Source organism: Plasmodium fragile, assembly GCF_000956335.1.
Source record: "Plasmodium fragile strain nilgiri unplaced genomic scaffold supercont1.26, whole genome shotgun sequence".
Lineage (NCBI taxonomy): Eukaryota > Apicomplexa > Aconoidasida > Haemosporida > Plasmodiidae > Plasmodium > Plasmodium fragile.
In genome coordinates this window covers 265,533-287,969 of record NW_012192606.1, presented here as the reverse complement: position 1 = coordinate 287,969, position 22,437 = coordinate 265,533, and the positions used below count along the sequence as shown (strand labels likewise).

The 22,437-nt window shown below is 37.2% G+C and overlaps 1 protein-coding gene across 1 annotated transcript; it reads left to right on the top strand.

Annotated features, from left to right (window-relative positions):
• Positions 1-48: 48 nt before the first annotated feature.
• On the top strand, positions 49-22,420 carry AK88_02641 (uncharacterized protein; the record flags this gene model as incomplete). The annotated part of the gene is made up of 14 exons (XM_012480266.1): positions 49-353; positions 550-640; positions 740-769; positions 976-1,035; positions 1,203-1,424; positions 1,589-1,657; positions 1,767-1,955; positions 2,094-3,863; positions 3,973-6,031; positions 6,223-20,624; positions 20,843-21,613; positions 21,835-21,957; positions 22,097-22,196; positions 22,359-22,420. The coding sequence occupies 14 exons, from the start codon at positions 49-51 to the stop codon at positions 22,418-22,420; spliced, it is 20,253 nt and encodes a 6,750-aa protein (XP_012335689.1).
• Positions 22,421-22,437: the final 17 nt, after the last annotated feature.

Sequence of the window (22,437 nt, the reverse complement as noted above, 5' to 3'; positions counted from 1 at the left end):
ATCCGACATTTGTTCATCTCTTTCTCTCGCTTTTTAAACGATTTCCAAATGGAACAAGTCAACAGAAAGGGGGTGAAAGATAACAAATTTGGGAACTGCGGCAACAAAGAAAAAAATGCTACATGTGGCGAGGAAGAAGAACGGGAGGGTTCCCCTTTTTTGACGCCCGCCTATTTTGTCCATAATAGGGAAAAGGCTTTAAAAGAATTTATCAGGAAAAAAAATGAGAACATGACAAAAAGAGGCATCTTAAAGAATAACATTTCTTGCAAGTACTTTCAGATAACTCCAGATATCGTTACCTTCACTTCTTATGCCCCTTTCAAAAAATACGAAAGGGTTGTAACGTTAAAGTAATTTAATCTTTCGCCGTTGTAAAGAAAAAGAGCAACAAATTGCGCAACGAGGGTGTCCAATAACATTTTGCATGTCTGCGCATCTTTGGAAAATGCTCATGAAGTGTGCCGAAAAAGACGTACAAACATGTAAGTCGCTACTTGATGACAATATTTTTGCAAAATTTTTTTCCTTAAAAATTAATTCTTGTAGAAATGTCGATGCCAACGCGAGAAACCTCAAGTTGGGATTAGGAGAAAACCATATCTTCAAAGTGAAGTACATTTCGGATATCAAAAAAAAGGTAAACTTTTTAAATAATTCCTATGTGCACCATGTAAATATATATTTTTTGTACTTATTTTATATTCGCTTTATCTGCACTATTACTTCATTTTTGTAGGTTGCTCCCGGGATGCTATTTACCTTCAAGGTTGGGACTTCACACAACGCATTGACTTTTTTTATATTTGCGAATTGAAGGGCAGTGTCTTAACAATTACACTCTGTGAAGATGAAAATATTACAAAAACGAAGAGAGAAGCGAAACCCTGCAGAGCACATAAACCTATCGAGTAACAATTAAAAGGGTTCATTAAAAATCCGTTTCGATAATACAACCATTTCATTTCCCTTTAGGTGGAATTTTACCCGCAATCGTGTGAAAATTACGAATATGATCTGGAGATTCAGACAGAGGTAGACAACACATGTGCAGTATAACTAGGGTGCGTCATGTTTACCCATAAAGCGCTTGCATCATTAGACCATCCCCTGTTTTTATTGTATATTTTTTTTTTGTCTTCACTCCGTAAAACTGCACAAGCGCACATTTCGATCGATAAAAACTCCGTTGTACTTTACAGGGTACATCCTTTACATTGCCTATACGATGCATGAACGATGAAATAATTTTGGATGTGCAAGACGAGATAAAGATGAATGAAACCCCGATTTATATGAAAAGCGAAAAAAGCATAACGATCAAAAATATCGGGAAATATGAAAATAAATTCCAAATCAGCATAGCACCTCCCTTTTATGTTAATTCTTCTATCCATGTGCTGAAGGAGGGGGAGATGATAGAAGTTAGAATTTTATCTTTAAAATGGCGACAGGGAGATATAGACGCTCTTCGCTTAGCAGCAAGATGACGCTCTTCCTTTTGTCCTTTCGAATGGGGCCTAGCCCTTTTTGTGGATACAGAGACATACCAATACATGCGCGCATAATTTTTTTTGCACAACTGCAGACGAAGATCACGTTCCTGCCTGTCCAAAAAAGAACATACGAAGACTACATGATAATAAATTACGAAAATGTAATGAGCACATTAAAATATAGCTTATCTGTTTTGCAAAAAAGGATAAACCCAAATGTGCAATCTTTAAAAAAAAAAAAAAAAAAAAAAAAAACTTTTATTTTGTTAGGGAATAAGGACCTACACGAACATACGAGGAGAAGGAATTGTGGCCGAGGTCCTAATAAAAGATAAGGATCTCACTGCAGAAGACGTGTACATTAACACACGTAAAGAAATAAATATCTTCATTAAGAATTTATCCTTCTTTTTGCTAACATATAATATAACAAAGTATAATGTGTACGAGTCTAAATATGTAAGTGCGTTGAGCCATGCGCTGCATTCTGCGTACACGAATTAGCACAATCAATACATATATATGTATATATATTAAAATGATGTTCATTCCTAAAGAGCAAACGCAATTAGTGATTCCCACTTTTATGCGTTTCAGGATGACCCTTCAACGGATATAAAAGATGTTACCTTCGATGAGGGGGACAGAATAATCCAAAAGACGTTCATTCGAGACAGCGAATTGTTGGACGAGAATATAGTAGAGAATGCCCTATACAAAAATGATGAATCCTTGCAGCGTGGTGGCGAAAGCGGAGTCAGCAGTGGAGATTGCAGCGGTGGAGATAGCAGCAGTGATGATCACATTTGGGGAACAACCCCCAGTGGAGACAACCTACCCGACGGGGAACCCCATATGGAGAGCGAAGAATGCGACCAAAAGAATGACACATTTGATTCGGAACCTTCCGATAGGTCAAACATATCACATTATGATGAGCCAAAAAGGTGTAAAAAACAAACAAAAAAAAATATCATAGACATATTCCCTAAGTGCAAAAAACTATACAGTGAAACAAACACCCCCCTCACCGTTGCACTGTGTCCCAAGTTTGCCTCATTTTACAAAATAGTAATATTCCTATTTATAAGAGGATACAAGAAGGAAGAAAAAATAGTTGTGTACTTAAAAAGTATAGCACCCGAAATTGTCATAGCAGAAAGGATCCACAGAATTGACAGCATTTTAATTAACACATGCAAAAGGCTATCCTTCGAACTGGTGAACAACACTCAGTTTGATGTTCCCATGAAAATAGAAAAAGTAGAGGATAATTATAACGAATTCGAAGTTGCACGCGGAAATTTTACTGTACTGAAAAATTCTACCCACTCCCTTGAAATGGTATATATGCCAAAAGTGAATGGGACATCAGAGAAGACATTCATAATTCATCAGAAGTATACAAATGTGAAAAGAAAATTACAGGTAGTGAGTAAGTGCAATTTTCCCCAAGTCCTGTTAGACATAGAAGAAATAAACTTTAATCAAGTGTCACACAGCTTTGAGTACAAAAAAATAATTACCATAGTTAACAACTCGGAGTTGACTCTTCATTATGGATTTAATATTCCTAACGAATTGAAAGATGAAGTAAAAATTGAAAAAAACTGTAACCAATTAAACCAATTTGGTGAAGAAAAAATAGTCTTATCATTTTACCCTAAACAAATAAAAACATACATGACGAGTGTAGAACTGTATCTAAGTGAAATTAAAACCTTTAAAAAGAACTTAGCTTTTCGTGCCATATGCTCCAAGCCGAACGTATTATGTGAACCCGTTTTCCTCAACATAGAACCTATGATTATAGATAAAATGTACACCGAACAAATTAACCTAATTAACAAGTCGGAAGACACGGATGTGAAATATGAATTATTTGTGGACGAAGAAATCTCCTGCATATGCGATTTGCACATTTCTCACAAGGATGGAGTGATCAAAAGAAACCAAGTCCAAAGTGTCCACATTAGCATAAAGAGCAAAATTATAGGGTATATCCTTATCGTGATTAAAGTTAAAATATTCGGGTGTGCGGATCTTTTATTTTTAAATATTAAAGCTTACTGCACTTGTCCCACCGTAAAAATTATTCCTAGTATAATTGACTTTGAAAAGTGCAACTGTTTAGATGTAAAAGAAAAAGTGATTGAAATAAAAAATGAAAGTCCCATTAATACCTTTATCAGCTTGTCCAACGAGCTACCTGTCTTCAGCTTTTCGAAAAATAACTTTTATATAGAACCGCACGAATGCGTTTTTGTCCCTGTTTTTGTGGAGTGCTTAGACACCACGGCTTACATGGACACACTGAGGGTGAACGTCCATCGGAAGGAGGACATTTTGGTTCCCCTGAAGGCTCAGGTATGTGTCTCTGCTCTCTGGTTGTGGGCACAAGGTTGCGTGACCGTCTGGGTGATCACCACATAGTGCAACCAACATACGGCCATACCGCTCCCCCCCCCCTTTGCAGGGCGTTGGATCTCCAATCCTAGTCAACCATAGCGGAATAAACTTTGAAGTCACTCACACGGGCAAAAAATATGTCCACGAGCTGATCATCTCCAACAGAGGGACGAGCGAAAGGAGCGTGTACTTCCTGTTCGAGTCCGAAAAGAAAAGAAAGAAGAAAAATGAAAGCCCTGAAATATTTGGCGTGACCCCAAGGAGCGTGTCTATAAAGGGGGGCAGTGAAGCGGTGTGTATTGTAAGCGCGCTCAACTGCAAAGAGGAAAAGTGCGAGGATATTCTCTACGTGCATGAAGATACAATCGGCAAGAAGAAAGTGTGTGCAAGTTTTAAAAAAATAAAAATAGAAGCTTCGTTTGTTCACCCGGAGATCGAAATATGCGACATTGCGAACTTTGTTTATGACTTTAATGAGCAAGGGGGAGTGGAAAAAGACGATTTGGAAAACCGGCCCACGGAGAAGTGCCAAAATTCTGTAGATGAAAGAAGAGAAAACAGATCAAAGCAGTGTATTACCCATTCGAAAAATATGAACAAACTAATGCAAGAAGTCGAAATGAAGAATCTGCGGAATGCAAATGTAAAGTTCATCTTGTCCACTAAGTTACCCTTTTCTATGGAGCAAGAAGTAATAGAATTGAGACCAATGGAAAGAAAAAAAAACCGAATCTTTTTTGACGTGGATTTTATGAATAACAAAATTAGTAATACTTATCAGGATCATCTGATTGTCCACTTTGTGGAAAATGGAAGAAGACAAAAATATGAATTACTTGGAAAGACAATATATCCTAATATTGTGATGAGTAAAAGTTCTGTAGACTTTCAGTACATTTTAAAAAATTTATGTGCCCAAGAAACAGTGGAAATCAAAAATGTGTGTAATTTTAAAGTGTACTTCCAGTGGTTTTTTGAAGAAAATAATATGTATGCAAATTTTAATCAAGTGTTTAATATAATTCCACATAGAGGTTTTTTACTGCCCTACGAAAAAAAACAAATAACGCTTACTTATAACAGCATAAATGAAAGCTATTACAATGTTAATGTTTTGTGTCAAATTAGGAATGGCCCCATTTATCCCCTCAAATTGATAGGTGGATATTCAGACATTAAATATAGCATCAACAAGAGGGAGTTGAATTATGATTTGCACTACAAATCCGTTGGGGAAGATTTTATAACCATCCAAAATACAGGGAAAATTAAACTTTTCGTTGAAATTGTGTATAATATAAAATTTCCTTCTCTACTGTATACAAATGTGAATAATTTTTTTATCGAGCCACACAACAGTAAGGACATCATTTTTTACTTCATACCTGGTATTCCGCAAAATGTGAAGGAGGTCATTTTGCTTAAAATTTGCAATTTTGAGGAAATTAAAGTGACTTTACATTCCAGGGACAGATCCAATGTGTTGCTTCTGACTGTCCAAGATGTTGAGGATGGATGTGCTGATAGGAAAAATGGAGAACTAGCGGATGAAGTGTACCCGCAAGAATGTGATCCAAACCGCGAAACGGAGAATTGGGAGAGAAAGAAGAGCAAATTTAACCCCATAGACACCTTGATAAGCAAAGCCTTGTTACCTTTTAACGAGAATTCTCATTATGAAAATCAGCGAAGGGGGCTAATCCAAAAGCTGAAAAGCAGATACGCGGAGGTATTTCTGTCCCTCGGTAGGCACATCGAAGAAATATTGGCCCTTTATCACGACCGCGCGATTGGAGTTAGCGCGCAAGGGGTGCATACGGAGACGAATGACGAACAAATGGGTATAATAGGTGACGCGGATGAAGTGAGCGAAGTGGGAGAATTGGGCGAATCTGTTGAAGTCTACAGGGAGAACCAAATGGACAACGTATCCGGCGGCTCAACTAAAAGAACAGACGCGTCCGAAGGCCTCAAGCGCAAATATAACCTTATAGGAATCTTAAAAAGTTACTGCGCTAAAAACAGCAGCCTCTGTTGCATCTTTTCCGATTTGCTGAAATGCTTCATTTTGAACCAAAAGGATGACAAGTACATTCTCGGGAGCTTTTCAAAGTTGAAGAAGTTAGGTAAACATATTTTCCAGCTTTGATAATGCATTCGAAAGAGGTGTATTTGTGATAAAGACGCGAAGCATTGCATTGTTCCAAACAGCGCAGTCAATTTTGTATCATTTGAAGAGTGTGCAGCTTCTACGGTTTGTATAGCATGCGCAACGTGTTTAGAAATAATGCCCCCTTTTTTCACATATCCCTCGCAGCCAACTTCGAGAAGCTGTCCTGCCACGGCTACGTGAGCAACGAGTACATCCTAAAATATCTGAAGCGAGTAATTTTAGAAAACAACAGCGAGCTACAACGTGTGTACTTAAATATGGGAAATGTAACGATTAAAGAAAAGAAAGAGGGTGTAATTACGCTAAAGAATGTAAGTAGAGACAAGGTAAAATTAAGTTACCATTTGGGTAATCCAGAAATGAAGGACATAATAACATTAGCATGTGAACATAAGGAAGTAGATAAGGACGATTCCATCAACTTGAAAATTATAATTGATAATAAGTTTGCAAAGGAAAAATTATTTTCAGAACAAATGTTCATATGCATGAATGACAAAAACTATTACACAGTGGATATAAATTTTAATTACATCATTCCGGATCTGCATATATATTATAGACAAATTCATTTTGAAAAAGTAGAAGTGAAAAAGTGTTTATGCAAAACGAACCGATTGATAAATACCAAAAATGTGAATGTAAAATTTAAAGTGAAAAATATAATTTTCTTCAATAAAAAGTTAGAATATTATCACTTAAAAAAAAAGGCCCAAATTTTTATAATACCTAGTAAGGGGATCATTAAGAGTAATTCATTTTTGGACATTCGCATATTCTTTGAGCCTTCGGATGTTTATAAAAATGCCAAAGTAAGTATAGAACTGTTCATTTATCATTCCAATTTTACAAAAAGCATGGACGTTTATCTGAACAGCGTTAGGGATCACGTGCAGGCTGACCCCAGTGACATTATTGTCAAACCGCTCCTCCTCAACAGTGGAAACGTACACCACAACATGAAAATTACAAACTTTAACAACTATTCCAAGTATCTGTTTATTTATAACTTGGATAACTACTATAAGTATTTTCAAAGCTTCCTATATGATCTGCTGTCCATCCACTCACATATATATATTGAAAAGAACGACGAAAGTGATTTTTTTTATAGCAATTTGATGGACTACCTGGTGGGTCTGTACAGAAGGCAGTTAGATCGAATAAGAAATTGCAACCAAGAGGGGACAAGCGTTATGAACGGTGACTTAAATAGTTATGTCACACAAAGTTGGCATAATAGCGAGGAACAGGAGGAACGACAAGGAGTCACACACGAGACGGAGGGTGTCAAACTGGATGATGAAAACAAAATAGGGGAAAGAAACCTCTTACATGTAGAACACCAAAAAGGACGTAAACTTGCCGAAGGACAGTGCAAAGACAAAAAGGGAAAATACAAATCGAAGAAGATGAACGAAACGGAAAGGGAAAAAGGGAATGACAAAACAGATGAACTAACAAACAAAAAGGAAAAACTGAATGATATACTAGCCGATTGTATACCTCCAACAAAAGATGATTCAAAGGGTGTAGGTACAATCCCGAATGAACAACAAAGGAATATCAAAATTTTAGAAAATAAAATTGCCATTTTAGACCAACTTATACAGACAAATGAAAGGAAGTACAATTATTTCGAAGAATATTTAAACATAATAAAGATAAAGAAAAAAATAAAACAAAATTTCTTGCTCATTTGTCCAAAATATGTGAATCATAAGGGGATTGGAAGCTACCTCGTGAATAATACCGTTTTGAATTTTTCTCCGCTAAAAAAAACAGAAACGGGTATCGACCCTGAGAATGATAACTTGCTAACGATTGGAGAAATAATACGATGGTGTAAAGAGATTAACGAGAAGGACAACTACCCATCCAGCGTGAAAAGGAGCTTCATTCATTACATCATGCATGAGAGGAACATAAACCGGAATAGACATTCTACCAAAAAGCTAAGGACGTCTAACAGAAGTATGAACGAACGTTTGGCGAATGCGGCCTGTTCGGGACTTTCTGCACTTTCTGGGCAGACGCAGGAGAACAGCTTAGACTACTACGTGAGTGAAGTGCTAAATGTGGGAGAGAAAAGGAGAGACCAAGAGCAAGCCGATGACGACATAAACACAAATGATGGCATGAAAATTAATGGGGATAAAGACTCACACCTAATTTTAAAAGGAGGTACATTTAAGCAGCCAGTAGGAGTCCTAAATGAACATGCTCATGATGCAAAGGACACGAGGGTGGATAACGAAAAAGATGGGAATTGCACAAATGTGGGTAAAAATAAACTCAAGAAAACACCAAACTTAAGAAGCATAAAATCTAAGATAGACAATAAGCATGCGATAAGTATGCAAAGAAAAAAAAACAACTGCAGGAACGACCACGCAAAAAACAATGATGGTGGTAGTTTATTGGACCAGAAGGCGTTCTTTAACAAGTACAACTTGAGACACAACTCAGATTTCGTGAAGCACTTTTTTCACTTTTCCCTCCTCAACGATGAAAACTTTATGAATGACGTGCAATCATTTTTAAAATTAACCATGACGGAACGGAAAAAAAACAAAGGAGAAAATTCTAACAAAAAGAATAGCACCTTTGCAAATCTGTTTGAGATAATCTTGCAGAAAGTGCTACTCTCCCCGTTGTACGTGAATGGTGTGGTGTTTTTCTTTAAAAAAAATGAATACATAAATTCGGAGTGTTTTTTCACCACAGTTTTGAGGCTCACTTCGGATGAGAATAATCATATAATTTATTTGAACCCGGTTGAAGGGTATGAGGAATTTTTTAACCCGTCTAACGGTGTGGACAGGAAGAAAAACGCGGAAAGCGAAGGGGGTAAAAGAAGCGACGCAAAGGAGAACCAAACAACGGATGCACAAAGACTTAAATACTTTTATGAAAATATGACCAAAAAATATCAAGAAAAGATTGAGCGGAAATTAAAAGAAAAGCAGCAAATCGAAAAAATATTGGAGTCGTTAAGCGGACACACCGATTCAAGCAATGCTGAACTGGTTCCGCGTAATGTAGATTGCAGTGATAAAAAGAAGGGGGATATTGAGCAGGATGGGAAAAACGCCAACTTAGAAGGTCAAACGGAAGAAGTGGGGGAATATTCGTCATGCGTTGAGAAGAAAGACGGAGATGAATTTCTAGCATGCTCTAAAAAAGGTGAATCATGGGAAGACACACACGATAGCGACATGTTAAGCGAAAAGGGGCCAAGCACGAAAAAAGACGTACAGTGTATGAATGCGAATGTGCAGAGCGCTGTAGAGAGGCTATATGAAAAATTCGTAGTTTGCAAAGAAAAAAAAATCCTGAATAAGCAAATAACTGGGCAACTTAAAAGTTACTGTGTTGAAAGAAATGCACAAGTGGATGAGCAAATTATCAAGTATAATAAAAAGGTGAGCAAAATTAATAGTTACATGAAAAGCAACGACTACGTGGAACATGTGTCATTTTACAAAGAATTAAAAACTGTATTGCGTAACTTATTGAGAGATCATATAAGGAAAGGAACGGATAACTATTCCTCCAAATTGGCGTGTCCAGATATGGCGGATCCTCTCGCGTGTAATGAACAAAAGGGAGAAACATCTAATAATTACACAGAACAAAGTGGGAAAGAAAAAAGAAGTAGCATGTACGTAAGAAGAATAAATATCCAACTTGGTGATAATTTTGTGGAAACAATATATCAGGAGGACGGTGAACTGAAAAACGTAAGTAGTGGAGTCATCGATGGAGTAGAGATAACGGGACAGAATAATGAAGAAGAGGAGGATGAAATTGGAAAAGTCGCAGAAAGTACCATTAAAACAGTAGAGGGAAACAACATTAATAAAAAATTTGATTCGAAGTATGTTCAGATGGAATGCGGTGGAGGCAAAGACAGAATTGCTGTCAGCGAAAAAATGCCAAACGGAGGTGCAGCGGAACGTTGCAACCAAGTTGAGGAAAGCGTAAAAACAGTTGTTAACAAAAATGAAGAACTGGTGAGATACTTAAAACAAACATTTGTTCAAGTCAACTTCATTTACTTTTTTATAAACGAAGAATTATGCTTTAGAAAGAGGAACGTTCTGAACGAAATTTCCAAAATCGTGCAGGAAAAATATAGAGACGTAAAAACATCCGCCTACTTCTTTGACATCCCAAACTCCAAAAGGTACGACGCATTCAATATGCAGAGTTTCATGCAAATCAAAAATAAAGTCGAAAAATGCGAGTGTAATTTTTATGTTACCAATGAGAAGGATCAAGTTGGTGTGGTGTCCCCGAGAGATGGACGCGAAGAAGACAATGTGGTAAAAGAGGAATCGCACGAGGGGGAACTACCAAAGGGAGATGCACAAGTGGGGAACGAGTTACACAGAGGAAAATCAAAAAGGAAGAAAAAGGAGAAGAAAAAAGAAAACTCCACAATAAAAGAAGCAAAGAATGACAATGCAGAAAACGAAAAGGAAAAACTTGAGGATGCCGGAGATGAGCATAAAAGTGAGAAGAAGGAAAAAAGGAGGAAGAAGAAGAAAAAGCGAAGTGCAAAGGAAGGCGAGGAACAACAAAAAGGGAAAGTACAGGAGGAGGATGTGCTTGCGGATCCCCACAAAAACACGGAAAAGAACCATAAGGAAAGCGAAAATGTGGAGGGAATAAAGAAAGAAAAGGAGCAAGCCAAAAGCAAGGACGAAATGGAAGAGAAGAAAAGGAAAGGAAGGAAAAAAGAAAAGGAAAAAAAAAAGGATACCTTAGAGAAACTAGACGAGAGTGCGTACAAAAAAGAGGGTGAAGCACAGGAACATAGAAATGACCTCGATAGTAAGGGAGCAAAGAGCGAGAACAAAGGCGAAGAAGGAAAGGAAGCTCCCAACAAAAACGCAACCAGCGATAGTGATGCGCACAAATTGTACCTTTACGGGGGAAAGGAACTTACGCAGGAAGCTTACTTTGAACAATTGGAAAATAAAAAGTATGAAATAAAGGATGAATATGACCACATTTTCTATAACTTTCGCAACATACGTGCAGTAGGTGACGCAGCAGAAAGGGAAAAGAAAGAAGACCATTACATAATTGAGTTTTTAGAAGTAGACAAATCCTACGATCAGAGGGACGAAATTCGGTACAAAAATATAACCCATGTAATGTTGCAAAAAAATACCTCGACCGAAATAAACATAAAAATTAACACCTGCAAAATAGTGAACATAAAAAAAAGAATATGCTTAATAGACCTGCTTGGAAACTACTTTTATTTAAATCTGCTTGTGGTAATTGACAAGCCTAAGATTTACTCCAATCCGTACTTCATATTTAGCAACAACGTTGTTATGTGTGCCCCCCGAAGTAACTGCTTTGTTTTGTGCAAAAAGTTATACAATTTTGACCGGGTACTGATAGGAAGAAATGTCCACTCATTTAGACATATCATCCAGACGGAACTAAAAGACGAGTGTGAAGAGCACCTCCTGAATTTTTTAAAAATTTTTACAAATATCAATTCGCCCAAAATTAAACTAGCAAAAATGAGAAAGCAAAATATTACCTCCATTTGGAGAAACTCAAGTGGTAACGAACAGGATAAGTATAAATTGAAAAACTCAGATAGGGTGAACAATAACGAAATTTCTAAGCATTTGTATAAGCACGTGCAGGTTTTAAATTTATTTAACTCCTCTCCCTTTGACTCCTTTGTCGAAATTTCTTTTGATAGTGTACCTTGCAGCAGTGATAAAAATTATCAGGCGAATGAACTTAACAGTGTTGATAATTTCATAAGCCATAACGATTTTTATGTGTACCCGAAGAAATTCTTCATTCTGTCCAAGAAATGGAAAAAAATCATCGTTTTGTTTTTACCTAAAAAGGTGGGTTCCTTTTTTGAAAAATTGCAGCTGTCTATATATTCTATAGCACATGAAGCAGTAACAATAAATAACAAGAAGGAGATGACGAATGGGGAAAGGAAAAAGCACAGCGCGCCACTCTGTGATAGCCGTTTCTCTAACGATATAGACTTAGACAACAAACAGATTCATAATTACCTGTATGATATATTTTCTTTGTGCTTAAAGGGGGAAGGCATAATGTGCTGTCTGAAAATGAGCGAAAATTACTTAAACTTTCACAAAATTCTTTTAAACTCAGTTCAGCAAAAAAATGTTGAAATAAAGAACTGTAGCTACTGCGACCTTGCCTGGTTTGTAGACCCTGCCGACTTGAAGAGCGACACCCCATTATGCATAAATCCTACAAAAGGAAATTTACTAAAAAATGAAAAAAAAACCCTAACAGTTACCATCAAAACGGATATCGTAAATGCGATAAAGAAAGAAATAAAAATCAACTATGTGGAGAAGAATTTCAGCAAAAATGACAAAATGCGGAACAACGTTTATTTCACATCCCTGGTGGTGGAAGCAGAAGTTTGTAAGTCATTTATTCAAGTAAGTACCGAAATGGTGAAGGAAGATTCGGGCGAGAAATTCGACCCACTAGCAGAAAGTGCCATCGTTGGGAGGACCATATTAAAGGCTAATGGTGCTGCCATGAAAGAGTCCCCCCCAAGGCGCAATCAGCTGTTACCTGCCCACCTAGGGGACGTTTTAGAAGAAGACATTAATTTCAAATATGTGCAGGTAAATCAAACCAAAACATGCTTGTTCAAAGTGAAAAATACAGGAAAGTTCAAAATATTCTACGTAGCAGAATTAAATGAGGACTCCTTTTTAAATTATGTAAGTATGGAATGTCTAACTGACAATGTAAATTCAAACGAAATGAAAATAATAAAACTAAAAGTAAGATCAGGTAGAACGGCCAAATTTCAAAATGTGCCTCTCATGATACACTTTTACGACATGGAAAACAATCACATTCAAACGTACAAATATTCCATTTCTGTGTTTTTCGATTATAACTATGTTAGGGTTATCCCTGCTATTCTGAACTATGACTCTGTGGAGGTTAAGAAGGAAGAAACGCGATTCTTTAAAATCATGAATGATGGACATTTTGACTTTAAATACGAAATAAAATTGTTAAAGAGTAAAATCAGGAACACAGAAAAGGATGAGGTGGTACGATACAACAACGTGGGATGTGTGCCATATAATTCAAATGCCGATTTGAAAAGCCCTTTTTCCATTTCACCAATTAGCGGTTTGGTGAAGTCCAAGGGGGAGGCAACCGTCATGGTTCAGTTTAATTCCTCCGAAGAGAGGCAGTACAAATTTGTCTACATTGTCGAGGTGGAGAATCTCATGTCAGATACACTGCCTAATGATAGCAAGAAAAAGGAGCATAGGGGGAAGAAACAACATATTGACAATCACAAAGAGATCATTAAAATTTTTGCCTCGTCTGTGAAGCCCACCATTTCCCTCGATGTAAAAAACATATTTGAAGAAGTTTTGATATTAAAGAAAGCAGAAAGCTATGCCAATTTTTTAGATCATTTCTTAGGCAAAAACAGCTACTATAATTCAGATGATAATACACTATACTACAGATGGTGCCACGTGAATGAGTGCATTAATGAGCGAATAAAAATTTGCAACACGTCCGATGTAAATGCGAAGGTTCTTGTAGAAATTAAGGAACTCGAATTTGCCAACTATAGGAATAAAGGAGGAAAGGGGAAAGAAAAGGAACGGGAAAAACGGGGGTACAAAGGAAAAGAGAACGAAAACGAAACAAAAAGATCCAGCGTGATTGTCCAACAATCATCTCCCATCCGTTTTAACATGCGAATTCAAAATGACAATGAAATAAAGTCAAAGTGGTGTTTGACTGAATTGAATGCACAACGGCGTGGTGTCACCTATGGTGATGCGTCCTCCTGTGTCAGCACCACCACAGAGGTTACGCGTTACCAGCACAAATATTTAGACATATGTTTTTATTCAAACCAAATAGGAAGTAAAAAATTTCTGGTAAATATATACCTGACAAATCAGCAAAATTTGTTATGTTTTTCCTTTTACATAAGTGTAGAATTTTTTTTGCCATCCATTAATCTCATCATTCCACAAAGCTTACTGAAGCAGCGCCGAGAAGATAATATCTACGATTTGGGGGATATCCACCTGAACAGTGTTATGTCATTTAAAGTGAAATTAAAGAATTGCTTCAAGTATCCTGTCTTTGTAAAGGTCTTCTTTGAAAGGATTAATGTGGCGCTAGATTGCTGGCGGGGTATGGAGGAACGGAAGGGACAACTAAAGGGCAGCCCCGAATTGGAAAGTGTCCCCAATAAAGAGGGAGACATTAATGAGCATGGGCGTGCTATAAATATCAACCTGTTGAATGACACAAAAGAAGCTCAACACGACAGGGGGGACGCAAAAAATAGCAACGCCTCAAAGTCCACATATGGCAGAAGCAATCCCTGTGACGAGGCATACTATCAGACATGTGTGAAGGAAAAAAAAGATATTTACAATGCCATAAATTGCAGCTCCTATTATAGCACCGTCGAGGATCATTTAGGACTGCGCATAAGAAACAACACCACCTACATTGACTACAAAAATGTTAATGATTTGCTGTACAAGGATAGGGAGAAAAAAATGCACATGTTCAGTTTGGGCTATCTCTACTACATAGGCCACAGCAACTACATGATACGGGAAAACGAAACAGAAAGCATTAAAATAAAAGTAGATAAAAAAATATTGGAAGAAATGATAAAGAGGAGGAACGCACAAAGGGGGAGCTTAAAAGAGATAGAGGGAGAAGAATGTAAGGCGGTGAATGCCGTTCTAAATGATCTCGATGCGATTGAGCAAACACCTACCTCGAACGATGAGTTTAACAATAAGGGATTAGAAGTAGACAAGGAAAAGGCGAAGAAAAGTGTTAAGGAAAAACTGAAGAGGGATGATTTGGATAAAAAAAAAGATGCAAATAATGTGCGAGGAAATTTAACCAAATTTTCAACGACTCCTCTGAGCACTGGCCAAGAAAAACAACTTTTAGGTAGCATACAAATTAGCGTGCTAAATAATAACTACGAATTTTACAATTTAAAGTTCGTTGGAAATATAGTAGAAACGAACAACTACTGGAATTTAGAACTCTTAAAAAGTACTATAAGAAATGTGTATAACGGTAAAAATGTGGACATTTTTAAAAATCATATTAATTTTGATCTGTTACCTGTGGGGTATAACCACTCATTTAAGGTTCCCTACGTGAACGAAAACAACCACGATTTATTTTTCCATGTAGAGGTGGAAAAAAAGATAAAAAATGTTATTGACATCAGGCCTTTAAGTGGCTCCATACCAGCGAATAGCTCCTTTCCGGTCTGTGTTCAAATTAACATAAAGGAAGCCATCAATTTGGTGAAGAAACAAATCCTGTTTAAATTTTCTGCAAATCCTTTTAGCAAAAAAAATACCAAAGTGAAGGATGAAGATGGAGTGTGCAATGACTCCTTATACGTAAGTTTAACCTCGGAAGAAATAAAATTTTCCTATAGTAAAAAAAAAATTATTTTCAAAAATGTTCCCTTCTTTAATTATTCCAAGAGCGAATTGGTGCTGGAAAATATGTCCAATGTAAAATTAGATGTCGAACTGAACATCGTGCCATTAAACGGGCTGGATGACATAACGTCTGTTTATGCATTCCGCCCTTTTAGCGAGCAACGAATTACTTCGTTAATGAACAAAATGGATAAAAATCTCCTAATGAATGAAGTTACTGAAGAGAAGACAACACAATTAGGGAACTCGCCAGTCAATTGTAAGCAAGGGGGAGACATTAAAAACACTTCGGAAGGTGGAGAATTGGTGGGAGACACAAACAAAAGTGAAGATAGACACGTGGTTGGTAACCCTAATGGGGTACATGCGGGGGATGAGACGGGCGAAAATAAACCCATTGATGAGTTTTACTTGACCAAGTACGACTTGACCTTGTCCGATTTTGGAGATAATCTGCGCCATAGGGAAGGAAGCGGCTTTAACGAGACCCACATTTTGGAGAACGACGTGATTGGAGAATGCAGAGAAATAATTGGAAATGGAAATGTAACAAGCAAACCACAGCAGCAATGCAGGGTCATCAAGAAATTCATCACCATTAAGGGAAAGCAGAAGAAGCGCCTGGAACTGTTTTGCTTTCACCACTTGTACAAGAAAACAGTCGACGCCGTGCTTCACATAAGGATAAAATACTATAACCAAATTAGCATACCGATCAAAATGACATTCGAAAATTACAATCACAGCAATGTATTTGTTTTGACGGGCTGGAATCACAACGGTGTTGTGGCTAATATGGAAGAGAAGAAAAATGTCCCCAAAGCACACAAAATGTTTGTACTCAGCAGGGGAATGTTACAAAAAATACATCATAAAATATACATGCTGAACATTTCGAATGAGAATTTACAGTACTTTTTCGAGAAAATCAGTGAAACGCCAGAAAACCGAGGTAGAAGCCCCCTTCTGCTGAGTAGCGGCAAACAGAACGTGGAAAATAAGAAGAACGACAAGAACAACGACAATAATTCTGAGTGTATTAACTATAAGGGGTGTGTAAATGAATATAACATTTCTTTAATCCGATTTCTATTTAACATTTTCAATTCGGTGGACTACAGTGGACGTTACAACCTTTATGTAAACGATAAAAAAGAGCAATACATCGATTTTGATCTCAAAGTAATTGAACCCCTAATCTTTTTTAATACGTCTTCTATACATATAAATAATTTAATATTAGGAAAAAGTTACTGCTTCGTTTTTTACCTAATCAATTTTGACCTAATGGACATCAACTTTGAGTTTGACCAAAATTCGTACAACTCGTGTAACAGCAAAAAGGAGACCATCAGGATTGTTCCATTTAGGGGAGTTGTAAAATCATGCTATAGAAAGAATAAGTACATGTACAAGGAGATAAGAAAATTAAATGAGGATAATTCCATAGGAGTAGACGATCACCATAGAAAGGGAATTATCGCGGATGAGAACTCCTCCTCTGGTGCGACTTCCACGTCGAGCAATTCGCATAAAAGTGATTCTAATGGAAACGGTATCCTGAGTGATATTCATAAGAAGGGTGCTTTAATTGGACAGAAGAAAAGTGTAAAAAAAAGGATAAAGGTCAATTACGTAAACCATTATAAGAATATTAGCCTGCACAATGATAGTGACAACTGGTCGTCCTCGTTGACGAATTCGTCAGACGTGTCGGCATCTTCATCAAATCTTAGTTCTGGCAAAAATAAAGTAGAACAAAGAGCGCAAAATGAACGAACCATGTTATATGGAAGGTACAAGAAGGAATACCTGCTCCCAGCGCATTCCCCACAATGCGAGCACATAAATACATCGTGCGATTCGGGCAGTGACTCAGACAGCGAATGGAGTAGCAATGCGGGTGTCAGCCTACCAGACGGAAATAACGGAAAGGATGGTATCCCTCAGAGCAGTAAGTATTTCCTGCTGCATTATTACCTGAGAAATATATGGAAAATGGATAGCAACAAATTTGTAAGAGACATTAAACATGTAGGGGGAAAAGGAAGGTGTAAAAAAATCAAGCTGTTCTTTAAACCACACCTCGAACAGTTCTACAATTTTAACTTGCTATGCAAAATAGGGTCAAAGGAAACACCCTTACAGGTTAATTTCAAAACACAGGTCAGTAAAATTAATATAAATTGCTATATTGAAAATTTCGACAAGGAAAAAGTACAACTCAATTTGAAAGACAGCACATGGAGTGGAAAGCAAAAGAAATATAAAAGTCACATGATCCATATTTACGATCTTATAGATTTTAAGGAAACCTTAATAGGACAAAAAAAAGTCTCCAAATTTGTTATTGAAAATTTAGGCAATTTCGATATGGTTTATAAATACTACTTACAAAAAAAAGATGAAGACATTCGTATAGAGTGTAGTCAGGATTGTATTCCCCAGAACTCCACCTATTCCATTTCTGTTGAGTATAACCCTTTGAAGAATCAAACATATGTTAACTACTTAACCATTAATATTATGGACTACTATCTTATTAATATAAAAATCACTGCAGTTGCGATTAGCTTTTTAATTAATTTTTCCTTTTACAATTATGACTTTGGCAACGTTATGTTGTTCCCGGTTTTGGATGACACCGCTAAGGTGAAGGGGATAACGAACACAGATCAGATCCGTGAGGACAGTATTTCCTCTAGTGATAGCTCACTATCGTCTTTGATTCACACCTTCAAAAATAATGAAAGGGATAAGAGGGTGAAGGAGCGCGAGGAGGAGAAAGCCAAGGCACTCTCTGGCGAAGACGCGCAGGGTACAACCGGGAAGCATAAAAAGGGCAAGAAGAAAAAGCACAAAAAAGAGAAGCAGGACAAGAAGGACAGGAAAACGAGCAAGGATAAGACACAGAATGGAATGGACGAAGAGGGGGATGAGACCAAAACGGGGGACGCCGCTGAACACCCCGAGAAGGATAATGGGGGGGACAAATCGAAAGAAGGTCACAAAGAGGGGAAGAGAAACAAGGAGAAACACAAAACCGGTACGGAAAAAAGCAAAGGTGAGGAAACAGAACATGAAAAAGACCAAAGCAAAACAAACGCTGCCGATTTGAGCCAAAGTACAAAAAGAGGAAAGGACAAAGTCACGAATGTTGTGGGATCCAAAATTAAAGAGGGGAAAATGCAAAAAGGTTATGCAGAGAACGAAATGGACGTTCTATCAGAAAAAGAAAACAACAATGCGGTAGAAACAAAACTTGTCATTAGCAACAATAATGATGTGGATTGTTATATAGAATATGAATTGAATGAGGAATGTCTTACCATAACAAACCTTGGAAAAAAGATACACCTGAAAAGAAAAAGCAAGATTTGTCTTCTTATCCAATTTAAACCAAATGAAGAAAAGAATTATAACTACAAAATACCTTTTATGATAAACGCAGATGTGGACAAAATGGTTTACATATATCTAACAGGATCAGCTACACATTTCAAATTGCCGTTTTCTAGTAATAATTCGAACGAAATTTATTTTGAGAATGTACATGTGGATAAAGAAAGCATTTCAAAATTTACACTTCATAATAAGAATTCAGAAGATATATCTTTTAACGTATTAAATTATGCCTACTTGGAGAAGCACTACCTCTCGTTTGTCAAGTTTGATAATTCTGTTTTGCACATCTTACATAAGAAGGAAAAAAAGACATTCGAGGTGAAATTCCTCCCAGAAAAGTATCTTAACCTTCAGATTCCCCTATACCTGAGTATAAGCTACCGGGGGAAAAGAATAGCCTATTACTTGACGAGCATTAAGTTGAAGAGCATATGCTACAAAATTGTTCTGAAAGAGAATTTGCTCACCTTTAACAAGGCGGGGCAAAAGGAAGAGCGCGCCCTGTGCTGTGGAGAAGCAACTCGAGTTATCCAAGCGGGAGAAGTTAGCCAAGTTGACGAAGTTAAGGAAAAGCTGTTCAAGGGCGCGCACCAAAAGGACTCCATAAAAGGAAGGGAAATCCAACTGCACAACAGGGGCGACATGAATGCCCAGTTTCAAGTTGTGTACCCGCAAAAGTACGATAAATTCTTGCACGTATATCCAAAAAAAGGGATTATCTTTTCCTTCAACTTAACAAGCATTTACATCTTCGTGGACACCGATTTCGTAACGAAGGATTTGTTCCTGAACGATGTGTCCGTGGATTTGCTCCCCAAATTTAATAAAATCAATAGCAAAATTTTTTTAAACATATTTATTAATACGCGTAATGACATGAACAAGTGTAGGAGTGGGTATGTGAATAATTCGAAGTTAATCACTGCAGGGGGAAATGTACAGAGTGGGGAGACCGTCAATGATAGGAAGACCGCCGGTGTTGAGGAGGATCAAAATGAAGACGGCAAAAAACAAGGTGCAGACAACTCCGAAAAAAGCGAAAAAAAAGAAAAAGGTGAAATCACCGATTATGACAACAAAAACGTTAGTACAATTCGCTTAAAAAATGAAACCATTGTCACATTCCTGACGGACATCAGAAAACAAATTAGCAAGACCATCGAAATATACAACGAAACAGAATCTAATTTTAAAATGAAATATAAGTTCCTGTCCCATGAGAACAATTTTTTCTCGCTGGAAAAACATGAAGACGTTGTGAAACCGAACGAAAGTGGAACATTTCAAATCGTTTATAATCCTCTTTTTGTGCAGAAAAGGAAGAACAACAGTAATAACTGTCACAACACTTTGTGCTTAAAATATTTGAAATATTTTCCCAAAATTCATCATATATCCAAGCTCGTAATTTATTATCCCAAGGACGTGGTGAAGAATTATACCTTATTAGGCTATGCGAATAGTATCACTTACGACAAGAAGAAAACTTTCAATTTCAAATCAAAGGTTTTGAACAGTGCTTCCATCAGAATAAAGAACTGGCTAAATGAAAACCAGACACTGTTCGTTTCGTCTCTTGTTTGTGACAAAGACTTGAACATTTCGCATAGCGACTGCTTCTTTTTTTACGTAAGTGCAGCTGTAGGCAGTTAGGCGTAATGCCAGGGGGGCAGCAAATTAACAGAAAAAAAAAAAAAAAAAAACATGGTCAAACGAAGTATAATTAAACGAAATGCGTAACGTATAGCAGCATCGAATAGGCAGTACACATCCACGTGCCTGGTCGCGCAAACGTGGAGAGAAAAAAAAAATAAATGCGCACCCCCAATATACCTCCCTACCCGCAGATACAAAACAAGTTGGAGCTAAGCAATAAGGAGGAAAAAAACATGCCATTTAAAGTCATATCATTGAAGGAAGCAACCTACCATGTGATGCTGACCTTTTCGAATGAAAAATATAAAGACGCGTATAAGATTCTCCTGCAGTTTGAAATAACCAAAAGCGAATTTCTTTCCATAAAAAATGTAAAGGGAAATAAAAAAGAAATATTAAAAGAGCAAGTGAGCATTTATAACCCCCTGGATGAGAATATAAAAATGGATGCAGTCCTTGACTACACTTACGCATTTTTGGATAAGTCTATAATTCTCCAGAGCAAAAAAAATAATAATATTAATATATACTTTTGCATCGTCAGAAACGAGATCGACAAAGACGTCACCATTTCGTTTGCTAATAAGACAACAGGAACGTACAAATTCAAATTTATTCTCAACGTAAATATGAATGATTTCGATGATAACTTTTACTTCAACACTGATTTGGGGTCTATTCAAATAAATGAAATATCTTTTACAAATGTGTGCAACCAGAAAATTAATTACGACGTGGTCATAGAAGATTATGACGACGAGAATAAAAACTCCAAGCAGATATTCCAGTGCGTCGACAAATCCCTGAGTGCTAAATCTGTGGATACAAATTTGTTCTTAAAGAACGAGACTCTCAATAACTTGACGGAGAAGATTAACCTTACCGTCAAATATAACCCCCCCGATGTGCAGACGCATAAGGCTATTTTGAAGCTTCTCTCGAAGGAGGGCATCATTTACAAGGTTGTTAAAAAATAAAGCGCGGAAATGAAAAAAAAAAAAAAAGAAAAATGAAAATGTGTGACACTTTTTCATTGTGGAACAATCGAATGATCAAATGATGAATAAGCGAGCGACACGCGCCTGTATACACATGCAGCAGTGCACCTATATACGGAAATATACATTCTCACAAGGCACTGCCGAACCCTTAAACATACTCGTAACGCTAAATTCCTTTGCAGGGGCTGCTAATCGGGAAAAGTGTGGCGCCGAAACCTAAGGGACCGATATTCTGCTCATCGCAAAAAACTACACTCATTTCATTTACGAATCCGTTCTTTCACATGAAGCAGTTTTTTTTAAAAGTAATATAGCGCTCGTGAGAATTAACAAGTGCAACTTCGAGGGAAAGGACGTATGCGTGGGTGTATATGTTAATATGCCCTTGTTTGTTCTTATCTTGTCTTCATTTCTGCCTCGTCCCTTTTTTTTTCCCCCCCTAAGACGGACGAATTCTTCTCTGTCCCATTTGAAGTCACCAAAGTGGAAGCACGCCAAACAGTTCATATACCAGTCAAATGCAAAGCAACAAGTGCCATCTCTGGTAAGAGCAAACGTGAATATTCAACCGAATGGTGTAGCGCGAGGACACACACATGTCTATATACGACCATGTGGAGGTTTTACTTCTGCTGTTCATTTTTACTCAGTTTTGCGAAAATGAAATTTCTGTTTGCACATTTCTCTCTATTCTCCTTTTTTTCAGGCAAGCTCATAATCAAGTCGGAGGATGACATCACGTGGATGTATTATTTGACAGGACAGTAAAATAAAATAGAGCAAGT